The following is a 21,517-nucleotide window of genomic DNA, read 5'->3' on the forward strand; positions in this document are numbered from 1 at the left end:
ATCACCACAGACATAATATATTCTCTCTCTATATATATATTATTTGAAATATTATTAGTGAAATGTACTTGAATGACAACTGTGAAATATATAGACATGATGACTCAAGCTCCATGTCAATTGATAATTATCAATGACTGCTAAATAGAAAATATCTATGACCTTTCAATCTAAGAAGCGGTGGCTAATGGGTCTAAACAGCCATAACCATACCAATTGTCTAGAAACTTACGACAATTGGCTTCATCAGAGGCATCGTGACAGTCAGCCAACCCATTGCACTTCAAATGTTCAGAAACACAGTGCCCACTATCACACTGAAAATATCCCGGACGGCAGGTCATCATCTCTGAAAAGGAAAGAATGTTATTTCGAAGGTGCCTTGGTATTCTCGGACAAGTCCTAGCTCTGTGGAGGGTAGTAAGTATTCTATCACATTCCTATCCATACCCAGTGACTGGCTCACAACAAACCCACAACTTGTGGTTAGTGAGTGAGTAAACTCTCAAAAGTTACACCTTCCCCATTCAAGATATGGAGATGGAGGTACCAATCTCTCCTCTAGCTAAAATGAGATTTTAAAAACTCTCTTGTGATTTTCCCCTATTATTGATCTAGAATGCTCTAAGGTAATCATAAGTCATAGAAAGTACAGAGAAGAAGGTACTGTCATGCTAAGGTTTATATATTACCTAAAATACACAAAAATCATCTTACTCTATAAAACCTTACAAACACACATTGGAAGTCCCTGTTGTTTCGTGGCTAAGGCATGTCCAGCTCTGTGTGACCCTATGGACTGTAGCTCACCAGGGTCCTCTATCCATGGGATTTCCCAAGAAAGAATACTGAATTCCCTACTCCCCTCCAATATGCTGATCCTAGTACGAGACTCTACAGGAAGCCCCTCAAATTGCTGTAACAGTTACCGCAGTCCCGCTCATCTGAGTTGTCCCCACAGTCGTTGACTTGGTCACAGACCCATCGAGAAGGAATACAGTTCTGATCATCACACCGAAACTCACTCTCTGTGCATTTCCGGGGGGCTGAAAAGGAAAGCCACGTGGCCATTGGAGGGCACCAGGAGTCGTACACAGTGGACTGGCCTAAGTGTCCTCTGTGCCCAACCCCTCCTGTGCCCCAAGTCCCAGACCATCCAACCTGCAAAAATAGACTTTTCACTTCAATTGTAAGTCTGTTTTTAGTCAGCTATAATTGCAGGTGAGACCAGCACCCTGATTCTCTCCACAGCCCATACTTTCTCATTTCCAAAAGGAGACTAAAGTTAGAGTATATTTCATGTTAGTTAATCTGAAATTGACACATATCATAAGGCAATGATGTAAATCACCTCAAGTTCTTTTTGAAAAAAAGATGTTGTTGAGTGTAAATAAATTAACAGACAAAAGATATACCTGCATAGATATTCTTTTCCTAGAGAGTGATTACAATCTGCTAAGGAGAAGATGAAAAGTAGAAATGTACCAGTCAGAAAGCAAGAGATCAGACAGCCATCATCCTCCCCTTTGAGGATGGCATTGACAGTTGACTTACAAAGAGCAGACATCACCACTCCAATGGCACATGGGAAAGAAGGACCCCGAACACTCACCACAGTTTTCCTCATCGGAGTGGTCTCCACAGTCATTTTGCCCATCACATCTCCAGCGAAGAGGGATGCAGCGGTGATTTGCACACCGAAATTCCCCAGAAGGTTTGCATGTCATCGACTCTGCAAATCACAGTCATTGCAAATACTTCAGAAGCCCACGGGCAAGGAATGCCAAAGCCGTACTGGCTCTTGTGAGATGGTCTGAGGCTTACGCTACCATAGTCTTGAAACTCCCAGAAAGAGGAATGCCAGCCACATTCACTGTCAATACTCCTCTTTAGGCTAAACTGAACCTATCCTATTATTTGAAACTAAATCCATTCTCTTTTGTAGCAACAGTTCCAAAAATGATTTGGTCCCTGGCTTGTAATTTGCAACAAAGGCCTGGAAAGGAAAATTAAGTGATGCTGCCAGCAAACAAAACATGTCCATTACATTGTCTTTAGGTGATTAGATTCAGTGTTATTAAAATAACTCATTATCTTTCCTACCTCTCTTCCTACCAAACCCAACACACACTTTGTTTTTAAGCTAGAGAATATGCCTAACCTTGGAAAATTCCATTAATTCATTTGGCCTTTTTTGTCCGTAGACTCTTTCTATATTGCCAAACACAAAAGATGTGGAAGGTCAGAAAGACATTCGAAATATCAAAACCTCCAAATAAGAAATATTCTGATTCTGAAACATCCTTTTTAGAGATACATATCAAATCTTTTCTCTACCTCCTCCCTCCCATCCATTTCAATCAATCTGTAAGATAAGACAAACTTGTCAAATGTAAAATAAGAATTTCCCATTTGGGAGAAATTACACAAATTCCTAATATCTTCACATTTGGGGAAAGATTTCATTTAAGATGATATAAATGAACCTCCCAGTACCCCTGTAAAATGCTGGGATCCCTATAAAATTGCTGTAAAATGCAGCATGTTATTAGAGGCAAACAAAGGAAGGATGACATGGGAAACCCAGCCTCCCCTCCGAGTAATCTGCTCATCCCTCCCCGCTCCCGGGCCGCCCCTCCTACCACAGTCCTGCTCATCACTGTTGTCCCTGCAGTCGTTGACACCGTTGCACACAGCCCACTTCGGGATGCAGCGGTAGTTTGTTTTGCAGCTGAATTCTGTATAGTTATTGCAGCGATAGGAGGGGCCCACTGAAAAGACAGGAGGGAGCAAAGCACGAACTGTAAGTCGTGGTCCTGCCAGGAAACCAAAGACACCTTTCCACAGTGACCGTGTTATCAACCAAACAGACTTTGTCTGTTTGGCAACTGTGTCTCTTTTGTGCTTAGTCGCTCAGTCGTGTGAATGACTCTCTGCAGCCCCATGGACTGTAGCCCACCAGGCTTCTCTGCCCATGGAATTTTCCAGGCAAGAATACTGGAGTGGGTTGCCAGTTCCTACTGCAGGGGATCTTCCCAACTCAGGGATCAAACCTGCATCTCTCGAGTCTCCTGCATTGGCAGGTGGGTTCTTCACCACTGAATCACCTGGGAAGCCTGTGTTTCCTTTAGGTGTCATTTATTCACTAAGAGTAGAAAGATAGAGACCTTAGGTTTTCTCAACATGTCATTACCACTCATTTATGTTGTGGTCAGACTGCTGGCGAGAAATGGGGTGGGATGGGGGAAAAGGTACCCTGGTACATTTTTTTACTGGGTTTGAAGTTAAAAAAAAAAATCACTTCACATGAGGTTCAGGTCCCTCATTCACCTTCGCTGTCTCTCACCAGCTTTCTCTGAGGCTCAAAACAGAAGGTGCGAGATAAAAATGTAAGTTCTTTTATCATATTCTGTAGTTAGACATCCCGTGGGCAGAGACCAGGAATCCGCCATTTGAGCCCCAGGGGTGTGGTTCCAGCTGCAGGCCGAGCGTGCATTCTTGGGGAGAGCGAAGAGGGAGCATGCCACAGGGCTACAGCAGGAGCTCTGCACTCCCTCTCCGGCCACACGGAGCTGCTCGCAGGCCAGACCTGCACACAGAACTCACAGCATTCCTGCAAGGGCTCGTCTGAGTAGTCTCCGCAGTCGTTGTCCACGTCACACTTCCATATCTGCGGGATGCAGTGGCCATTCGCACACTTGAAGTAGCCGGGCGGGCAGGTCCTGCCGGCGCAGTGGGAGCTGTCCTCGTCCGAGTTATCGTCACAGTCGTCCTCCATGTCACACTGCCAGGATTCCGGAATGCAGCGTTTGTTGGCACACTGCCATTCGTAGGACTCACACTGGTGATGCTCTGCAAGCGGTGGCATTTGGTTATCAGTTTGGAAGGCTTCAGGAACAGAAGCCCCTAATTTACACTAACGGATCCCGTAGAACTCCACGATACTTTCCTTTTAGAGGATTTATGGCCTAATGCACTTATTACTAACCAGTAACACTACATGGGCCGATAGTCCATTGACTATTACCATCTCCTACATTCTTAAAGACCTTTTTTTTGCGTGTAACATTAGAGGATGAGGATTGACAGCCTACTAAATTCACTTTTTCTGGTACCTGTTGCCCTAATGGACAATGGTTTTCAAACTTTGTGTTTGTTGCTATTATTGATGTGCTACTTTTACTTTGGAGGGTTGTTTTTTGGGTTTTAGTGGAGTTTTTTTTTTTTTCTTTTTTTTTGAGAAGGTGCTTTTTAAAACTGGAGACATAAATAAATATCACAACTGAGAGTCCCTGTTTAAAATGTGGGAATCCCTGATTTCACCCTCAATATTAGCTCTTAAAGAAGACTCTATACACAGTACACGGCAAAGAACCACAAAAATAGACAACTTATAGATGTGGGATGGACTCTGAGTTGTCTTTTTCCTCCCCCAGGATTTTGGACCAGATTTTGATATGACATTCAGAAAACCCCCACTGAACCATGATCATACATAATCAACTACAGAAGTGGGCAAAGAATGTAGAAAGTGATTCCACTCACCACAAAGCACAGGGTCTTCATCGGACCCATCAGGGCAATCCTGACGCAAATTGCATAGGGAGTGTGAGTTGGTGCAGTTGCCATCATTGCACTGGAACATTCCTAATGCGCAGAAGCGCTGCGGGCAAGTGACAGGTTCATCAGAACCATCCAAACAGTCTCTCCGCCCATCACATTTCCACCAGATAGGAATACACCTGCACAAAGGAAACAGCGCTTCTCTTAGCAAAGCGACAGGCAGTTAGAGGAGCAGGCAATGACCATCCAGAGAGAAGAAGGCAAAGCTGAATTTCAAGCAATGATATGCAAGCGTTTTATCATGGCCCAAGAAGAGGATCAATTCAACCTTTGTTACTGTGGCATAATCTTCAGAGAAAACATAACTAGGTTAGATAGAACAGGTGTGTTAAGACCTACCACATGCTGAAAAAGTGCTTTGAGCATGATGACCAAATTCCTGCCACAGCCAACAGTAAGTGTGTGTTCAGAGCTGCGGTTCTGGGTAACGGATGGATGGTTAGAGCTATCAGTCAGAGGAAGAGATGATATTAGGCTATGGGCTGGGAAGCTGGAGGCACTACCATTTGTTGAGAGTCTACATCGTGATGGGGTATGCTAGATTCCTAATCTAGGATTCTTCACTCAATCATCAAAATAATCGGCCACTGAATCTTAGATGCTATGGTTTGCATAACACCTCCTCTTAATCTCACTCTCTGACTCTGAACCCCCAGTTATCGAGGGCCGTACCCACTGTGAGGGAAATAATCTGTGACTGCGTTTCATAACAAATACAAATGATCAAAAATAGATTTGTGTGACCCCCGATCCTCTAGCAAAGTTAACTGAGGAGCTAGGCCAGCATGTGTTTGAAAAAGATGGGGAAATTGTATCGTTCCTAAGGGCCGTTTCTCAGTGTACACTTATGTACATTCTTGACCCTGAGACTTTGGGCAACTCATTAAAAATAAAACACACACAGTTTGCTTCCTTGTTACAGATATGAACATTTGCATGCCTGGGTATAACTGTTTGGTTCCTAAAATGCCTCCTTTCATGGAGGAAATTATCTGAAGTTGGAGACCTCAGACTGAAGTTGGACAGTTGGAGATAGTCTTGGTGCATCCCAAATGAGCCATGTTAATTAGCCAAAATCTTGTTCATTAGAAAACTCTAATCCCCAGGGCCCTTGAAGTTCAATGTGCGTCCAAAGGCTGGGGAGGCAGTGGGGAGAGGGAGGAGCAAGCCTTACATTTCACTGTTGGCACACAGGAATTGGGTGCTAGAGCACATGGGCAGGCACTGGGTGCTGTGACCATGCTGGACGGTATAGAAATTGTCTGGACACTCGCAAGTGAATCCAGCACCTCCTTCTTTGATGAGGCAGAGATGAGAACAGCCACCATTGTTCGTACCACAGGGATTAGCCACTAGCGAAAGAAGGGAGAAAATATATGTTCATTCACTTAAAGCATGGACGAACTGATTACTTGCCACATAAAACTCATCACCTCTTAGTAAAAAAATCATTACCCCAGATACATGCTTTTTCAAAAAGTTCATAAAGAAGACATATGGTAGAGCTGTGTTAGCAACCCTGATGCTGATACTGTAAACTGATTTATGTGCAGAAGTGAGGCTTACTCACTGCTAGAAAAGATCTCTCAAAGTTCCCTGGTGGTCCAGTGGCTAAGACTCCACACTCCCAGTGTAGGGGGCACAGGTTTGATTCTTGTTTAAGGAACTAGATCCCACATTCCATTAAAAAAAGAAAGTTCTTGAAGAGCAAGTGGGAGGTTTAGCATGCACCCGGAACCTAAGTTAAAGTTTTACTTTCCAACAGATGCTATATTCTCTCATCCTAAGGATACAGGCAACAGAAGTTGGCCCAGAATCAAGTTGACAGGTAAACTGAGCAACATCTATACTAATTTTCTGGACTGCCACTCAGAGGTAAAGATGAATCTGAACTTCTGCTAAATAATATGAAGAATATTACCTTCCAGAAAAAAATAGTTTGCCAATTCTCATATTCCCTAACTTCCAAGTTTATCATACGTTAACCATAAATTATGCTTATCATATATTTCCTAACTTCCAAGTTTATTAAGACAACATGATCTAGCAGCCCCACAAAATTCACTCTATCCCCAAAGAATATTCCAGAACTTGGCTAGATATCAAATGCAAATAGCCATTTAATAAATGATATTTTATGGTTACTATAACTTTCCTTTAAGCGTTTCTTTTCATTATTTCAGTAGATTGATCTTAGTAAAGAAATGATTCTTATAAATATATCCATGTGATTATAATACATTTCTTAAGCGTTATAATTTATTGTGGTTATACAGGAAAGTCTTTATTTTTCAAAGGTGCTTTCTTAAGTAGGACTGAAATGTCAAGGCAACATATAACAACTGTTGATTCTTATTTAAACAAAAAACCCAAGATCTTTAAGAATATAGCAGGTACTGTGAAAAAGAATCAGCAGCAGCCTTTTCCAGAAAGAGGGGAATAAACTCTATACCTTTAATTTCCATCCCCTCAACTCCTAACATTTGTTTCATAGAAAACATTAACAAGTGACACCATTTCTGGTATAAATTATGATACTAATGATTAAAAAAAAAAAAAAAAAAAAAAGCATCTTGGACAAGACCCTAAAGTAACTGTGCAAAAACTTCTGAGTAACTGTGCAAAAACTTCTGAGTCAACTACTCACCAAATGGCTGCCTGTAAGGATGATACACACGGATATCATACGGCCTGTGTGTTACGTTCAACAGCGCCACTCTATCTGACCCATTGTATTTGTTTCCCTTTTCAACTGTCTTTGTATTCCAATCTGTCCAATAAATGGTGTCTTCAAAAACGGTAATAGCAAAGGGGTGAGAGAGCGTGCCAGTTTCATAAACCGTGTGCCGATGGTGGCCCTCCAGATCAGAGTACCTAGGGTCAGAGGAAGAAAGAGTGACTCAGTGAAGATCAGGCCTCTCCTCTAATGCCTTCAAGGATAGAGGAGCTAACAAATCAATGGAGAAAGTGCTACCTTCTAGAGATACTGATATCGTGGAATTTGGCTAGGAAATTATGTCAGAATATTGTTACTTTAATATTTAAAAATCTGGGCAGAGACCCTAAAACTCCCACAAAAGGTGGAATGATCTAGCAACTACAAAAGTTGATAACATTAGCCATGGGATGTCAGAAAATTTTCCAAAATATCTTAATTTATGAAAACTTAAAGAAGGCATAGGAAAACCAGAGGTCAATCTTTTGGATCTCTGTTGCTAAGACTGCAGACAAATGACCAGAACATAGTCATTATCTGTTTCTTTTTTAAAAATTCATAAACCAGAAAGCAGTCTTGATCTCTTCTCTCAGTTCTTACATGATCTCTACATAGTGAACTCAGACACTTTTATGAGTATTTTTTCTCAAGTGAAATTTTTTTCAAGATAAATTTAACAGAATGACACAATTTTTAAAGATCTTGTTTTTTGCATGCAATAGGCTGTTTATCTGGGTACTAGTTCATAAATACCCAGAAGACATTACCATTGTCTAACTATGCCATAATTAGCAATGTCTCTGAAATAAACACATATTGCTTGGCCAACAATTTGTATTACATTTTTTACAAGGAGCATTCTTCATTGAACAGTATAATGCTTCCAAGTCTATTTATCACATATTTGGAAGGGAAGGGCAAAGTAAAGGGATAAGGAAATTAAGATGAGTTGAGCACTAGGCTGACTACCATAGGGGAGAGATTACTAGCTGCTGTTTTAGGAGTGTAAGAAGTAAAAGCACCAAGACAAAACTGTGATCTGGATGGCTTCAAAGTTCACACTCTTTTTCTTGTACCATGCCTCAGAGCTCGGCGAACTGCCTATAGGCACTTTAGTTAGAAGCGACCTCAGAGTAACTTTCAACAAACAGGCCAATTAGAAGCTGCCTAGGAATAATACACACACACAACCCTGGTGTTTGGAATGAAGAGTTATGCAGTTTGCTTTATTCTTTTCTATGTACGTACTCAATGTAACCCAGGTGGGCGTCTGCCCAGTAGAGTAGATCATTGGTGTAATCAATGGTGAGGCCATTGGGCCACATGATCTTGGTAGAGATAATCAGAGACTTGAGGGTTCCGTCCATGCCTACTCTCCCAATGTATGCTCGGTCACCCCAGTCTGCCCAGTAGACGTGCCTGTTGGAACAAACACAACATGTCAGTCCCTGAAGCCAGAGGAACTCAGTGGCAAAGACACAAGATTTCTCCAACTAGAGAAACTGAATTTACATCCTACAGAGCATTTCATAAAGGAAAGAGAACAGAAAGGAATGTAAAAGGGGATAATGTGTAGGAAATGCTCAGGAATGAACATGATAAACTAGAGATTTCAGTAGATTTGACATGGAAAGTCCAGTAAAGGTGGGTTGTTGCTTTCTTAACCATGATTTACTTGCATGCAGCCAAGTTACTTATGTAACTTTAGAAGTGAAGTGATGTGTCATGGCAAAGAAAACAGCATATGAATATTATTTGAACAAGTCATGCTTCCAGCCATTATACTAAGCCATTTACCAGGTAGAAAAAGCAGAAGACAAATTCAGCAAGATACTGGCCTTGAGATCACTACGTGAACAGCCTTTTTGGTAACAGAGGTGGAAGAAGGGCGTAAAAGAAGAGCCTGAGATTACAGGAAGACAATACCCATATCGAGGGTGAAGTGCAAGTCCTCTAGGGTTCTCAAAGCAGAAGGTGTTGTTGGCATCCACACAGTGCTCAGCCAACTTACGGCGGTATCGACCATTGAGGTCAGAGACAGAAAGGCAATTCAGGTAGGAATCCACCCAATAGAGCTTTCTGCAAATGGAGAAGCAGGAGTTAGAGCCGTTTTACTTGTAAAGCAATGTACATTTAGCCACACAGTTTCCTATCCAAGCACTTTCCCCCCAGGCAAACAATGACAAGAGGAAAACAGTTGACCTTCCTGCAATGAGGCAAAAAAAGATGCAATAATGTGTGCTCGTTTTCCTATTGCAAGGTGATGTCACCTTACGGTAGGGAATTGTGGGGCCACAGAAGGATTTTGGCTTTACTTGCTTCATGCAACAAAAGGCATCTTTCCAGGTAATGATTCAGGCTTTACAGGAACAAGGAAGCAGAAATGAGAGCAATCAAGAAGTATCATGAACTACAGTTTATATGTGGAGTCAAGGAATCTTGTCTCAAGTGCAGCCTTGAGACTGCAAAAGGGAACTCTGAATGCTGGCATCCTTAAGATAAAGAAAAACCTGACGGCTCCCTAGCCTTGTCCCACTAGGCTGGCAAAATGACTTTCTTAACCTGTGCCAAATTTCATTTAATCAAATCACCATTCTTAAAGTATCCATAACCTTCCAAAGTTCAATACTCCTAGAATGTCTGATAGTCAATTTCCACTGAAATGATTCTCTTCCAAAAGCTCCAATGTCTCCTTGCCAGAGATAAACATGATCTAATCATACTAAGTGTCAGAATAATTGTTAGGACAGTAGTACCTTCTTAGGCTTGTGGACGAGGAAAGGAGTATGCAAAAATGTACAAGCCTTGCTCATTTGGGTGAGTACTGATGACTGAGATGGCCACAATTCTGGGTTCTATCACTGTACAGGGTAATAATAGCAACAATAATAGTAGCTATCTATTCCATGCCAGGCTTCCCAGGGGACTCAGTGGTAAAGAATCTTCCTGCCAATGCAGGAGACACAGGAGGCTTGGGTTTGATCCCTGGGTCTGGAAGATCCACTGGAGGAGAAAATGAAAACTCAATCCAGTATGCTTACTGGGAAAACCATAGGGTTGCAAAGAGTAGGATACAATTTAGTGACTGAACACGCACATATTCAATGCCAGGCCCTGGGCTAAGGGCTAAGATCACAACAACTGCCGAACTAAGTTCTACTGTTACTCTTGTTTTCTTGATTAGGCTGCTGAGGCCCAGAGGTTAGTAAGAGCTAGAGCAGGAATTAATTGAAGACTGGCTGTCCCATAGGGTATTCTCCTCTGTGGAGCTTACTGCCAACTCACTAATTCCTCTTTATTCAACAATCAAAACACTGACCTGTGAACAGAATATGGAGAAGGCACTCCATCCCCACATAGGGAAAAATTAAGAGGACTGAAAGCCAGTCCAATTTTCCATTGTGAAATTTTGCACTGTGCTTTGAAAACCTAGTATATCAAGTTTAAGGGCTTTGGGAACCAAACATCTTTGAGTTTATTGTGGACATCTTTATCGATACTGGGCAGATTATTTCAAATTTCCAAGTAATTGTATCTTAGAACTGTCCCCTATAAGCCTAAATGTGACTGGGTTCTATCCTGCCTTGTGTTTTAAGGAATGTTTAATCTGGTTGGAATCTTTCTTGAACATCTGAGGAAATGCTTCAGTCGTAAGATATTTTATCCTACAATCACTCTAGACTTTTTTGCTCCATCTTCCTGACTACCACACATGTATCTAATTCTTTCCCCTGGTCAAACACATGCCTAGAACAAGAGGAAAGCAGCTAAAGTCCAGGGGAAAATATCACCCTACCAGTTTTGGGGAGAGAGGGCTGAATGACAATATCAAGGTTAAAATATTATCTTTCCCTGCATTGAAGCAAAGGACAAGATAAGAAGAGGTACCATGGTTAGTTCTGTTTCTGCAAATCATTAGTTGCTATGCTTTTTGACACCCCACAGAGTCACTATATATAAAATACTTGTATTCACATCAATATTTTATTGATTATTCTGCAGGCAGTTTTGGAGCACCTATGGCAGGCAGGCTATTATTCAACTAGAACTAGGAAGCCAATTCTCCATCTCCCATCTTTACTCTTAAGACGGTCAAACAGAAAAGATGTGGAAGCATCCTCTGTGGGTCTGGGGTGACCAAAGCAATAATATTTGCAGCCTAAGTGCATGCATCTTCCTGTCAACCACAAAGCCAAGTTTCGGATTCAATAGAGATGTGAAGAAGTGTGATTGAACTGGTAGAGTTGAATTAATATACCACTGTCTACCATAAAGATGCTCAGAGTTTCAAGTCAGCCATTCTTTAATTTATAAGCAGCCCAAGTTGGGAATGACTAGCATTGTAAGTTGGAGAAGGAAATGGCAACCCACTCCAGTGTTCCTGCCTGGAGAATCCCAGGGACGGGGGAGCCTGGTGGGCTGCCATCTATGGGGTCGCACAGAGTCGGACACGACTGAAGTGACTTTAGCAGCAGCAGCAGCAGCAGCATTGTAAGTAGCCTGTGAGTTCCAGGAAAGCAGAGGCTGTGTCTGTCTTGCTTACCTCCAAACCCCAGTCCCTAGAATAGCACAGCACTTAGGCAACAGCTTTAAATGACTGAATGCACCAACCAAAGCATGAATCAACCCTTCACAAACCTCCAGTAATAACAGAGCTCTTTCTTCCTTTGTGATGCCCCTCCCCATAAAATTCATATCATATATTCTTAAAAATCACTAGATTTTAGATTCTGTGGTATCCCATCTGATTATTAGGTACACAGCAGAAAACAGCAACAACATCAAAAACAAAACATGTAGAAGCATTAAAATGTTTCCACCTGGTAACCCAAGTTTGAAAGATCAATTCCCTATTAAGATGAAAGCAGGGCTAGAACACTTTTTAAAAAACAAAAACTTGTTAACTTTTAAAAAGCTTTTTTTCTTACCTGGTAACCCAGTCGATAGCCAGACTTTCCGCACCCGGTAGATTGTGCTTTAGGACTGTCTCCCTGTTTGTCTGATTCACAAACATTCTCTCAATGACTTTATTCTCTATATCAAGCCAGTACAATCTCTTTTCTACTCGGTCAAAATCCAGTGCCACAACATTACCCAGTCCTTGCAAGATGAGGGAGTATAAATGGCCATCAATAGTTAGATTTCTCAAATAGTAACGGTTGCTAAAAATGAGATCAGGCTCGATGTTGCTGTTCTGCCGGCAGGTCTTTCCATCTGGCTCACGGATGTAGCCTGGGGCACATTTGCAGATGTAAGTGCCAGGTAAGTTCTCACACGTTTGGCTGCAGACGAAGGGCGTCTCCCTGCATTCATCAATATCAACACAAGTCCTCTTGTCCGACAACAGCTTGTAACCAGGGTTACAAGAACAATAGAAACTGGTTAAGGTGTCTGTGCAGTTTTGGCTACAACCACTGAGTGTAGGGTCATTGCACTCATTAACGCCTGTGGGTAAAAGACAGTTATCAGAGAACCTAAGTTGTCAGTAATGGACCCACCATAATGGTCAAAAAAGTCAGCCTTCCCACTGGACAGATGCAGTCCTTTTTGTTTGGTTGGGTTTGGACAGACCTAAGTTCTTAATGAATCATGCTAAAAAAGACAAATAAACAGGGACAAATAAGAAGGGATTTCTAAAGGCCCTACATTATTCAAAAGTCACTCTTATTCAACTTCCTTCCTTGATCCTTCACCAATGGTTTTAACAACTAATACAACCAGGGTGGGGTTAGGGGCGGGGGTGGGGCAGGGGGAGGGGGGACTTCCAGTTAAACTCTCCCCTTTAGTCACCTGAGGATGAAAATTAAGAACAGATTAAGGAATGTAGCAGAGGGGTAGTTAAAGCAACAAGTCATTGCAAGATCAGCACTGTTTTGTTTATCTCCTGTTCTCTATAATGAATGGCTAACTGATGATTAGTCCAAAAAATGTGTGTGACTGACCTCATAGACCAAGAAATCCTTGCTTTTTGATAGACAAACAATAGTAATTTTCTGGCAGTGTGCTACTTAGAGAACCAACTGAAAGGTCCTACTAAGTCAGAAAGGGTTGAGAATCCACGTTCAGTACCCCCCGTTTCCTTTTCCCTAGTCTTCCATTATACTCACCACATCCTTTCTCATCACTGCGGTCTGAACAGTCAGGGAAGTTGTTACAGACTTTCACCATCTCAATGCAGTTCCCATTGTCACACCTGAACTGATGAGGGGGACATGTGGTTTCCGGGGTGTGACACAGGTGCTCGAGCTCATCCGAGTTATCTCTACAGTCATTGTCCCCATCACAGACATAGACCTTATTAATGCAGAGTCCGTTCTGACATGTAAAAAGGGTCTTGTCGCAGGCAGGGTACACACAGCCCCTCTCATCACTGTAGTCACCACAGTCATTGTTCCGGTCACACCTGTGTCATGAGACCCAGGACCACTTAAAATCAGAATATTTCAGGTGGAAATCCAGATCCCCAACTCCTCTCCCAACACATGATGCTGACTAGTGTCTGTGTCTCTTAGCTGGGGCACACGCCCACAGTCCGCCTCACCTGCCTCTCTCTGTTGTCAGGCTGACCCTGAGCCACAGTGTGCAGTCCCATTTATCATCCTGCTCACACTGTTATTTTTCTTATAGCAGAAAGAACTGAATGAAGTATTTCTTATGCCCATGCCTCTATTCCAACTGGCAAACCCTGAGCGTCAGCTGCCTCAAGAAAGAATTTTCTTCTAGCAAGCCCACTTCACTCATCTCTCTGATCCTCTGTGCAAGGTCACATTATGACCTTCACTGACCCCAGGCACTTCTGCCTTCATGGGCCCCTTCCTCCATAAAAATATTTAAAATTATATTTAAGGACTACATTGGTATAAAGGCATACATATTATTATTTAGTATTTAAATTTCTTTGACTTAAAAGTTCTCTTTATTTTTTTTCTTTTGATTTTAAAAGAAGTCCAAACATTTTCAGAGGCCATGAAAAGTATCATGGGCCCCAGCCCTACCTCATGGACGTTTGAGGTTTGTTAATAAATCTTTTAACCCCTAATTCACCTGAACTGGTTGGGGATACACAAGCCATTGTTACAGACGAACTCCGTTCCAAGGCAGGATCTCCTGGTGCAATTCTGGTGCTCATCAGAGGCATCAAAACAATCCGCTTCGCCATCACAAACCCACGATTTAGGGATACACCCTCTGTGTGGAGGCACACTAACTGCACAGGCAAACTCAGAACTTGAGCAGCTGCGATTCTCTGAAGCTAAAGCACAAAGAGAATCAGGAATCATATGAGAGCTCATTCCAGCAGTCAAGTTCATTTTGAATCAATATTTATCTTGCTTTACATTACATAATAGTCTGAGGGATGAAAGGAAATGAAAGGAAAATAGGAAGACAAATTACTCTCCTAAATTTTCATTTTAAATGCTTTGGACCTTGAATTTTTTTCAGAAGTAAAAAGTAAAGATAAACACCTCATAATTTAATTTCCATAAAATTAATGTAAGGTCATATTTTTCCCTTAGGGATATAGAAAACTACTTGCATTTTATTAATTAGATACTAAAAATCCCATACATTTGGTAATTTTTTTTTTATTTTATAAAATATAATCACACAAACACAATATGAGATAGGCATTTTTATGCCAGTTTTATGAGAAAAGTGAAGCTCACAATGGTTAGCTAGATAGCAAAAGTCGCAGAATTTTCTAAAAAGCTAGGGCTTGTTTCCTAGATATATAGGAGGAGTGCTTGTTAATAAGAGTTGACAGAAACCATGACACTTTAGGAAAGAGCTAAAATGCTAACATGTAATCATGAAACTCTGCAGAATAGAATAGAAATATTTTATCTGAGGGTGAAGAGGAGACAAAAGGAAGGGGGTCTTGAAGAAGAGATATGGGAGAAAAGGACACACTACAGTCTAGATTTGTGCAGCTGCCAACCCATTTCATAGAGGATATGGAGAAACAGGGGCCCACCAAAGTCATGGACATATGAGGTAACAATCAAATGCAGAGATCATGGAGTCATTGTTTTTATTATCCTGCCATGGAAAGATACTCTAAGACACCCTGAATTTAGAGTTCTATGCTCTGTTGGTAATGGGAAATGTTGTTTCATAGTCTGTTCCATAATTCACTTAAAAGAATGACCCCTGCCCCCCCGTAACAACTCTAGGGTAATGGATAAGACTAGAGGCACAGTTAATTGCAACACTATTAAAGCTGCTATTAAGAGTGGCCAACTGAGTTCTCCTTATTTGTTCTAGAAATGTAGGACATTATTTCCATGACCAAAATACAACAGAAAAAAAAAACATTAAAATCATTTTTCATCATTTAAAAGCATTTATGTAGATAATATAAAACATTCCTGAGCAGAAAAATAAAGATAACATTCTATCCATGTACTTTCAATAAAGAAGAACCTGTCTGACAACCATATTCTCCAAAGACAGAAAAATAAAGCCACTGTTGCCCTGAAATATGACTCTATAGAGGAATTAATTGTTTGCACTTACTGCAGTTGTGTCTTTCATCCTCATCACTCAAGTCTCCACAGTCATTATCACCATCACAGACCCACATCATTGGGATGCACCGGTTATTGTCACACTTGAAATAATCACTGGCGCATGTTGACTGAGAAAACTCTGAAAAAAAAAAAGAAAAAGCACTCTTGGTGAGAAGAGTCATGTACAGTCAGGAATCTTGAGAGAAACATACTATAGTAAGGGCTTCCTAGAGCCCCAAGCAGAATTCTTTAATTATATCCCACATGGTAACGAATCAAGTTGCCATATGCCCAGAATCCCAGAGATCCCTCAAAATTAGCCTAAGGCAAAAGAACATTTCATTTTAACCATTAAAATACAGCACAATGATAACAATAGGGAGAAACGTGAACTTCCACGAGCTGGTAAGAATAGAGTATGTATCGCTACAGCCTTTGAAAGGCTTTTGTGTGTGTGTGTCTTTATTTTTTTTTTTTTTTATTAGTTGGAGGCTAATTACTTCACAACATTTCAGTGGGTTTTGTCATACATTGACATGAATCAGCCATAGAGTTACACGTATTCCCAATGATGATGAAAGGCTTTGACACAGGAAACCTACTCCCAGAGACCTAGCCTTCCCACATACGCAGGATGTTCATTCCAGCATTAAATCTTACAAGGAAAAAATGGAACAACCTAAACGCTCATCAACTGGGAAAGGGATGGAAACACATGGAACATCCATATTTTACAGCAATATTCAGCAGTGCAAAAAGGTAAGATTGAGGTGTATTTTCTTTTTTATTATTAATTTATTTTTTAATTGAAGGACAATTGCTTTACAGAATTTTGTTGTTTTCTATTACCATATATAAAAGAGACAGCCAATGGGAATTTGCTGTATGGCTCAGGAAACTCAAACAGAGGCTCTGTAACAACCTAGAGGGTGGGATGGGGAGGGAAGTTCAAGAGGGAGAGGTGTGCTTTCTAACTGATAAGATATTGTTGGGAAAAAAAACAGTGGGAGTGGAATGGCAGAAAGATATATATATAGTAAGATTCCTATATGTCAAGATACATAGATAAAGAGTTCACACTTAATACCAGTTATGTCTGGAGGTGAGGGGATTGTAAGAGGGTGAAAGAATGGGGATTTCACTCTTTTGTATACATCTTATTATTTCTTTATGATATCTGTGTATTGGATCTTCACTAAACTTACTGTGATAATCGTTTCATGATGTATGTAAATCATTATGTTCTACACCTTAAATTTACACAGTTCTATATGTCAATCTCAATAAAACTAGAAGAAAAAAATACCTCTGCATATTATGAAAATCCATTAGTGTTAGATTGTGTGTTTACTTCTACTTAAATATGTCAGATCTAAATATGTCAGTTCAGTGCAGTTCAGTTCAGTCGCTCAGTCATGTCCAGCTCTTTGCAAACCCATGAATCGCAGCACGCCAGGCCTCCCTGTCCATCACCAACTCCTGGAGTTTACTCAAACTCATGTCCATCAAGTTGGTGATGCCATCCAGCCATCTCATCCTCTGTCGTCCCCTTCTCCTCCTGCCCCCAATCCCTCCAAATATGTCAGATACTTGGTACTAACTGCTAATACTATGACTTTGGTTCCCATGGAGAAGTTTGGAAACTATTTATTCTTCATATATCTGAACCAATAGTTCATTTATTTAAAATAATCTCTAAGACCCTTCTACTCACCTAATAGTTACTACTTCTTTTACAGCTCCTTAAAACTCTATGTGCCCTTTGTTTTCTACAAAACTTTTAGTGTTGGGGAAAAAGACATTGTCAAGGAGCTTCTAATACCACTCTCTATCAGCCACAGAATTTGAGCCCAAGGGAAAACAGGAATAGAAAATAGCCTGAATTCAGCTGCAAAACTAGGCTAATGGTCTTAAGAAAATACCCCAACTGGAGCCCATTATACAGAGTGAAGTAAGCCAGAAAGATAAACACCGATACAGTATACTAACGCATATGTATGGAATTTAGAAAGATGGTAACGATAACCCTATATGCAAAACAGAAAAAGAGACACAGATGTACAGAACAGACTTTTGGACTCTGTGGGAGAAGGCGAGGGTGGGATGTTTAGAGAGAACAGCATCGAAACATGTATATTATCAAGGGTGAAACAGATCACCAGCCCAGGTTGGATGCATGAGACAAGTGCTCGGGCCTGGTGCACTGGGAAGACCCAGAGGGATCAGGTGGAGAGGGAGGTGGGAGGGGGGATCGGGATGGGGAACACATGTAAATCCATGGCTGATTCATGTCAATGTATGGCAAAAACCACTGCAATATTGTAAAGTAATTAGCCTCCAACTAATAAAAATAAATGGAAAAAAAAAAAAAAAAGAAAATACCCCTCCAAAAAAAGTGATGGTACTTACTACAGTGATATTTATAATACCAGAAAAAATAAAGCAATCTAAATACTTAAAATAGAGGCAGTTAACTCAATGATCACATAGCCACTCAATGGAATATCACACAGCCATTAAACAAGAATATGAAAACGACAACATGAAGTATGAAGTCTCTCTTAACCAGACAGTATATATATTTTAAGCTTCAGGCCATATGTTCTTTTTCACAACTACCTGACACTATATTGTGGCTGCATTTTAACGAAACTTTATAAAGACAAGCATGACAGACTTCCCTGGTGGCCCAGTGATTAAGACTTCACCTTCCAATTCAGGGGGTGTGGGTTCGATACCTGGGCAGGGAGCTAAGATCCCACAACCCTCATGGCCAAGAAAAAAGAAAACATAAAACAGAAGCAATACTGTAAAAAATCAATAAAAACTTTTTTAAATGATCAATGTCAAAAAAATCTTTAAAAAAAAAAAAAAGACAAGCATGGCCATAGTTTGCTGACCCACATACAATATTGCCAGACCCCCCCAAAAAAGCGATATAGAAGATTGTACATGCAGATTTTTACAATTATGTTAAAAAAAAATTGTGCATGGATACAGATTAGGATTTGCAAAGGTAAATAGCAGCCTTCAAACACAAGCAACACACAGCTGCCTCCAAGAATATAACTAGAAGGTCCTTGGAACATCTCAGGAAGCTCAAATGGCCTTGGGACCCTACCCCCTCAGCTGGCACACAAAGCAGAAAGGTACGTGTGCCCCTCACCTGCCCCCTCGGCATGTACATCATACTCTCAATAACCTTTAGACCTTTAGATCCTCCCACAGTCTTACGGGTGAGAACTCACCCAAATTCAGAAATTCCAATTCAGAGTCAATTACAATTAATTGCGTTCCCCAAACCAGGCAGGTAGTAGGTGCATCACCAACTTTTGGTAGGTGCAACTTTTCGTCTGCATCCATCAGCAACTTCCATGTCCTGCCCAGCAACCTACCCAGTGCCCTACATGACCAGGCTTTGAATGAATATCTGCTGAGGGGTATCAGCAAGGAGTGCAAACATTCCCCAGCCAGAACCACAGTTTACATTTGAAGTAGTTGGAAGAGGGATGCCAGGTGCATCACCATGCTTTTCATGCTGGCTCACTCTCTTACCACAAGTGGGAGGTTCGTCAGAGCCGTCAGAACAGTCTCTTTCATGATCACAATACCAGTGTGCAGGAATACAGGGCCCAGAGGTGCAGTGGAACTCATCGCTTCTACACGACTTAGCGCCTGCAGTAGGTAAAGAAGATAAAATCCGTGAGCAACACACAAGCTTGTTCCTAATAACCTGCCTATATCTCTGAACTGGGTAGGAGTTGCCAAGACAGGAAGAGGCCTGAGTTTTTATAAGTTTTACATCCAGAGGGAAGAATATGGGAGAGCAATACTTTTCTAGTCTCTCAGAATTTTTTTCCTAAATTCCAGAGATTCAGAAAATGAATTGCACCTATTAGAAATACCAAAAAGACTATTTTTTGATACACGAAATCAAGTTATAGATGAAAGAAAACATGGTTCTATGTTTTCTGCCATAACACAAAACAAATTCTACTGAAAAGAAAAAACAACAAAATAACCAAATCACCCTACACACAACCTTTTAAGCAACATTAGACCATGATTCTAGAGAATTAGCAAAGTTTTGCTCTTATTTGTCTTTGTAACTTATTTGAGTAAATGATTCTGCCTATGTGTAAACTTTTCTCACATAACTGGAGGTTATGATCTGATGTGTTTTCTAGATTTTCTGTTTCCTCTTGTTGCTGTTTTTACAACTGACTCCTACTCTTGGATTGTAACCTGGCCTGGTGACCATTACTAAATTCTTAAAGGATGCATCTATTTACACTAATAGTTTCAAAGGTATCGAGCCTAAGAATTTGAGCTATAAATATAAGAAATTATTTGATTGAACCAAATGGCTAAATATGAAATTAAAGTTTCTGAAAGTCAAACATATGAAAAAGACAAAAATTCTTCCAGTTACTAATGGCTATTATAAACGTATTGAGAATAAATATGAGGGCTTATTTTGCAAATTCTGCCTGTAGTTCCTGAAGACAAAAGACCTTTAATTATAGGAGGTTATGCATTATAGCTGATCCCTGGAAGAAATATTTGGAGTCAGGTTTCCAGCCAGGGGACAGAGAGAAGGGACTTCTTATGTCCCTCCAATTACATCCTAAGTAACTGCCTACTGTATCAATTTACAAGGTCAACTTGAGAGGACAAATTGAAATCAGCTGAAACACACAGGCCATGTGTCTTTATATTAGGTCAAGACATGCATGCCTGGAACCACAAAGGAGGTTTATCTTACCACAGAAAATGGGGTTTTCATCACTCATATCTCCACAATCGTTGTCTCCATCACACAAGAAAGAATGTGGAATACAAATCGTTGAATTCGTACATTTTACGTATCCAGGATGGCACGTGTGTTCGGCTTGAAAAAGACAACCAGATAAACAATTTGGAACATATTCATCACATATACATCATATATGTCCATGCTGACAGATCTACTGCAGAATCAAACCAGCAGAAGGGAAGCTATCAGAGAGGCATGATTCATGACAGTTATGTGATGCCATATAATCTCTAGTAAAAAGAGTATTTCCTGTTTTCATTATTTAACAGCATCAGCAAGGCTTCCCACTCTCCTCACTCCCCACACAATGGAGTAACATGAATGAAGATCTCTATATACTGATAAGGAAAGATGGTATGACCTCCAAGATGCATTAATAGCAAGAAAGCAGAACACTAGGCTCTCTTTTGTGTATGAAAACTGATAACTGTGTGTGTCCAGCAAGAAAGAAATGCTTACATTTAAAACAAAAATGAAAAGATTAATGAAAATTAAGAACAGTATGGAGGGAGCAGAGTGGAGAGGACAAGCATGAAGGACATCTGTGAGTGCCCTTGTCATACAATTTTTATATGACTATGAATCCATGTACATTATTTTCTATAAATGAACACAATGAAATAAAAATGCATAAAGAAAAGCAATTTCCAAAATTTGGAAACAGTAACAAATGACTGCATATTTCTAGTGGGAAATAATCTAAGAACAAAAAGGACATAAAATGTTTAATTACATTTGTATGGTTACTTTGAACGTATTATAAAATAAAGCAAATAAGTGACTATATCACCTATTACAAACTAAGATTTTAAGTGTAAGAGATGTGATTATAAAATCTAAAAGGTAAAAACC

General features: G+C 40.5%; 1 protein-coding gene across 2 annotated transcripts in view; it reads right to left on the minus strand.

Annotated features, from left to right (window-relative positions):
• Positions 1-21,517, minus strand: part of LRP2 (LDL receptor related protein 2) — a 176,320-nt gene that overhangs the window by 30,826 nt on the left and 123,977 nt on the right. For both annotated transcript variants that reach the window (XM_043488175.1, XM_043488176.1), the window contains 16 exons: positions 20,615-20,740; positions 19,405-19,524; positions 15,857-15,988; positions 14,384-14,591; positions 13,447-13,742; positions 12,268-12,784; positions 9,266-9,418; positions 8,588-8,758; positions 7,271-7,497; positions 5,798-5,975; positions 4,546-4,742; positions 3,607-3,852; positions 2,643-2,771; positions 1,613-1,732; positions 930-1,046; positions 233-349 (listed from right to left, as the gene is read on the minus strand). In XM_043488175.1, coding sequence (XP_043344110.1) covers positions 233-349; positions 930-1,046; positions 1,613-1,732; positions 2,643-2,771; positions 3,607-3,852; positions 4,546-4,742; positions 5,798-5,975; positions 7,271-7,497; positions 8,588-8,758; positions 9,266-9,418; positions 12,268-12,784; positions 13,447-13,742; positions 14,384-14,591; positions 15,857-15,988; positions 19,405-19,524; positions 20,615-20,740 — 3,054 coding nt within the window. The remainder of the gene's footprint in view (positions 1-232; positions 350-929; positions 1,047-1,612; positions 1,733-2,642; positions 2,772-3,606; positions 3,853-4,545; positions 4,743-5,797; positions 5,976-7,270; positions 7,498-8,587; positions 8,759-9,265; positions 9,419-12,267; positions 12,785-13,446; positions 13,743-14,383; positions 14,592-15,856; positions 15,989-19,404; positions 19,525-20,614; positions 20,741-21,517) is intronic.

The sequence above is a fragment of the Cervus canadensis genome, chromosome 15 (assembly GCF_019320065.1).
Source record: "Cervus canadensis isolate Bull #8, Minnesota chromosome 15, ASM1932006v1, whole genome shotgun sequence".
NCBI classification, from domain to species: Eukaryota; Metazoa; Chordata; class Mammalia; order Artiodactyla; family Cervidae; genus Cervus; species Cervus canadensis.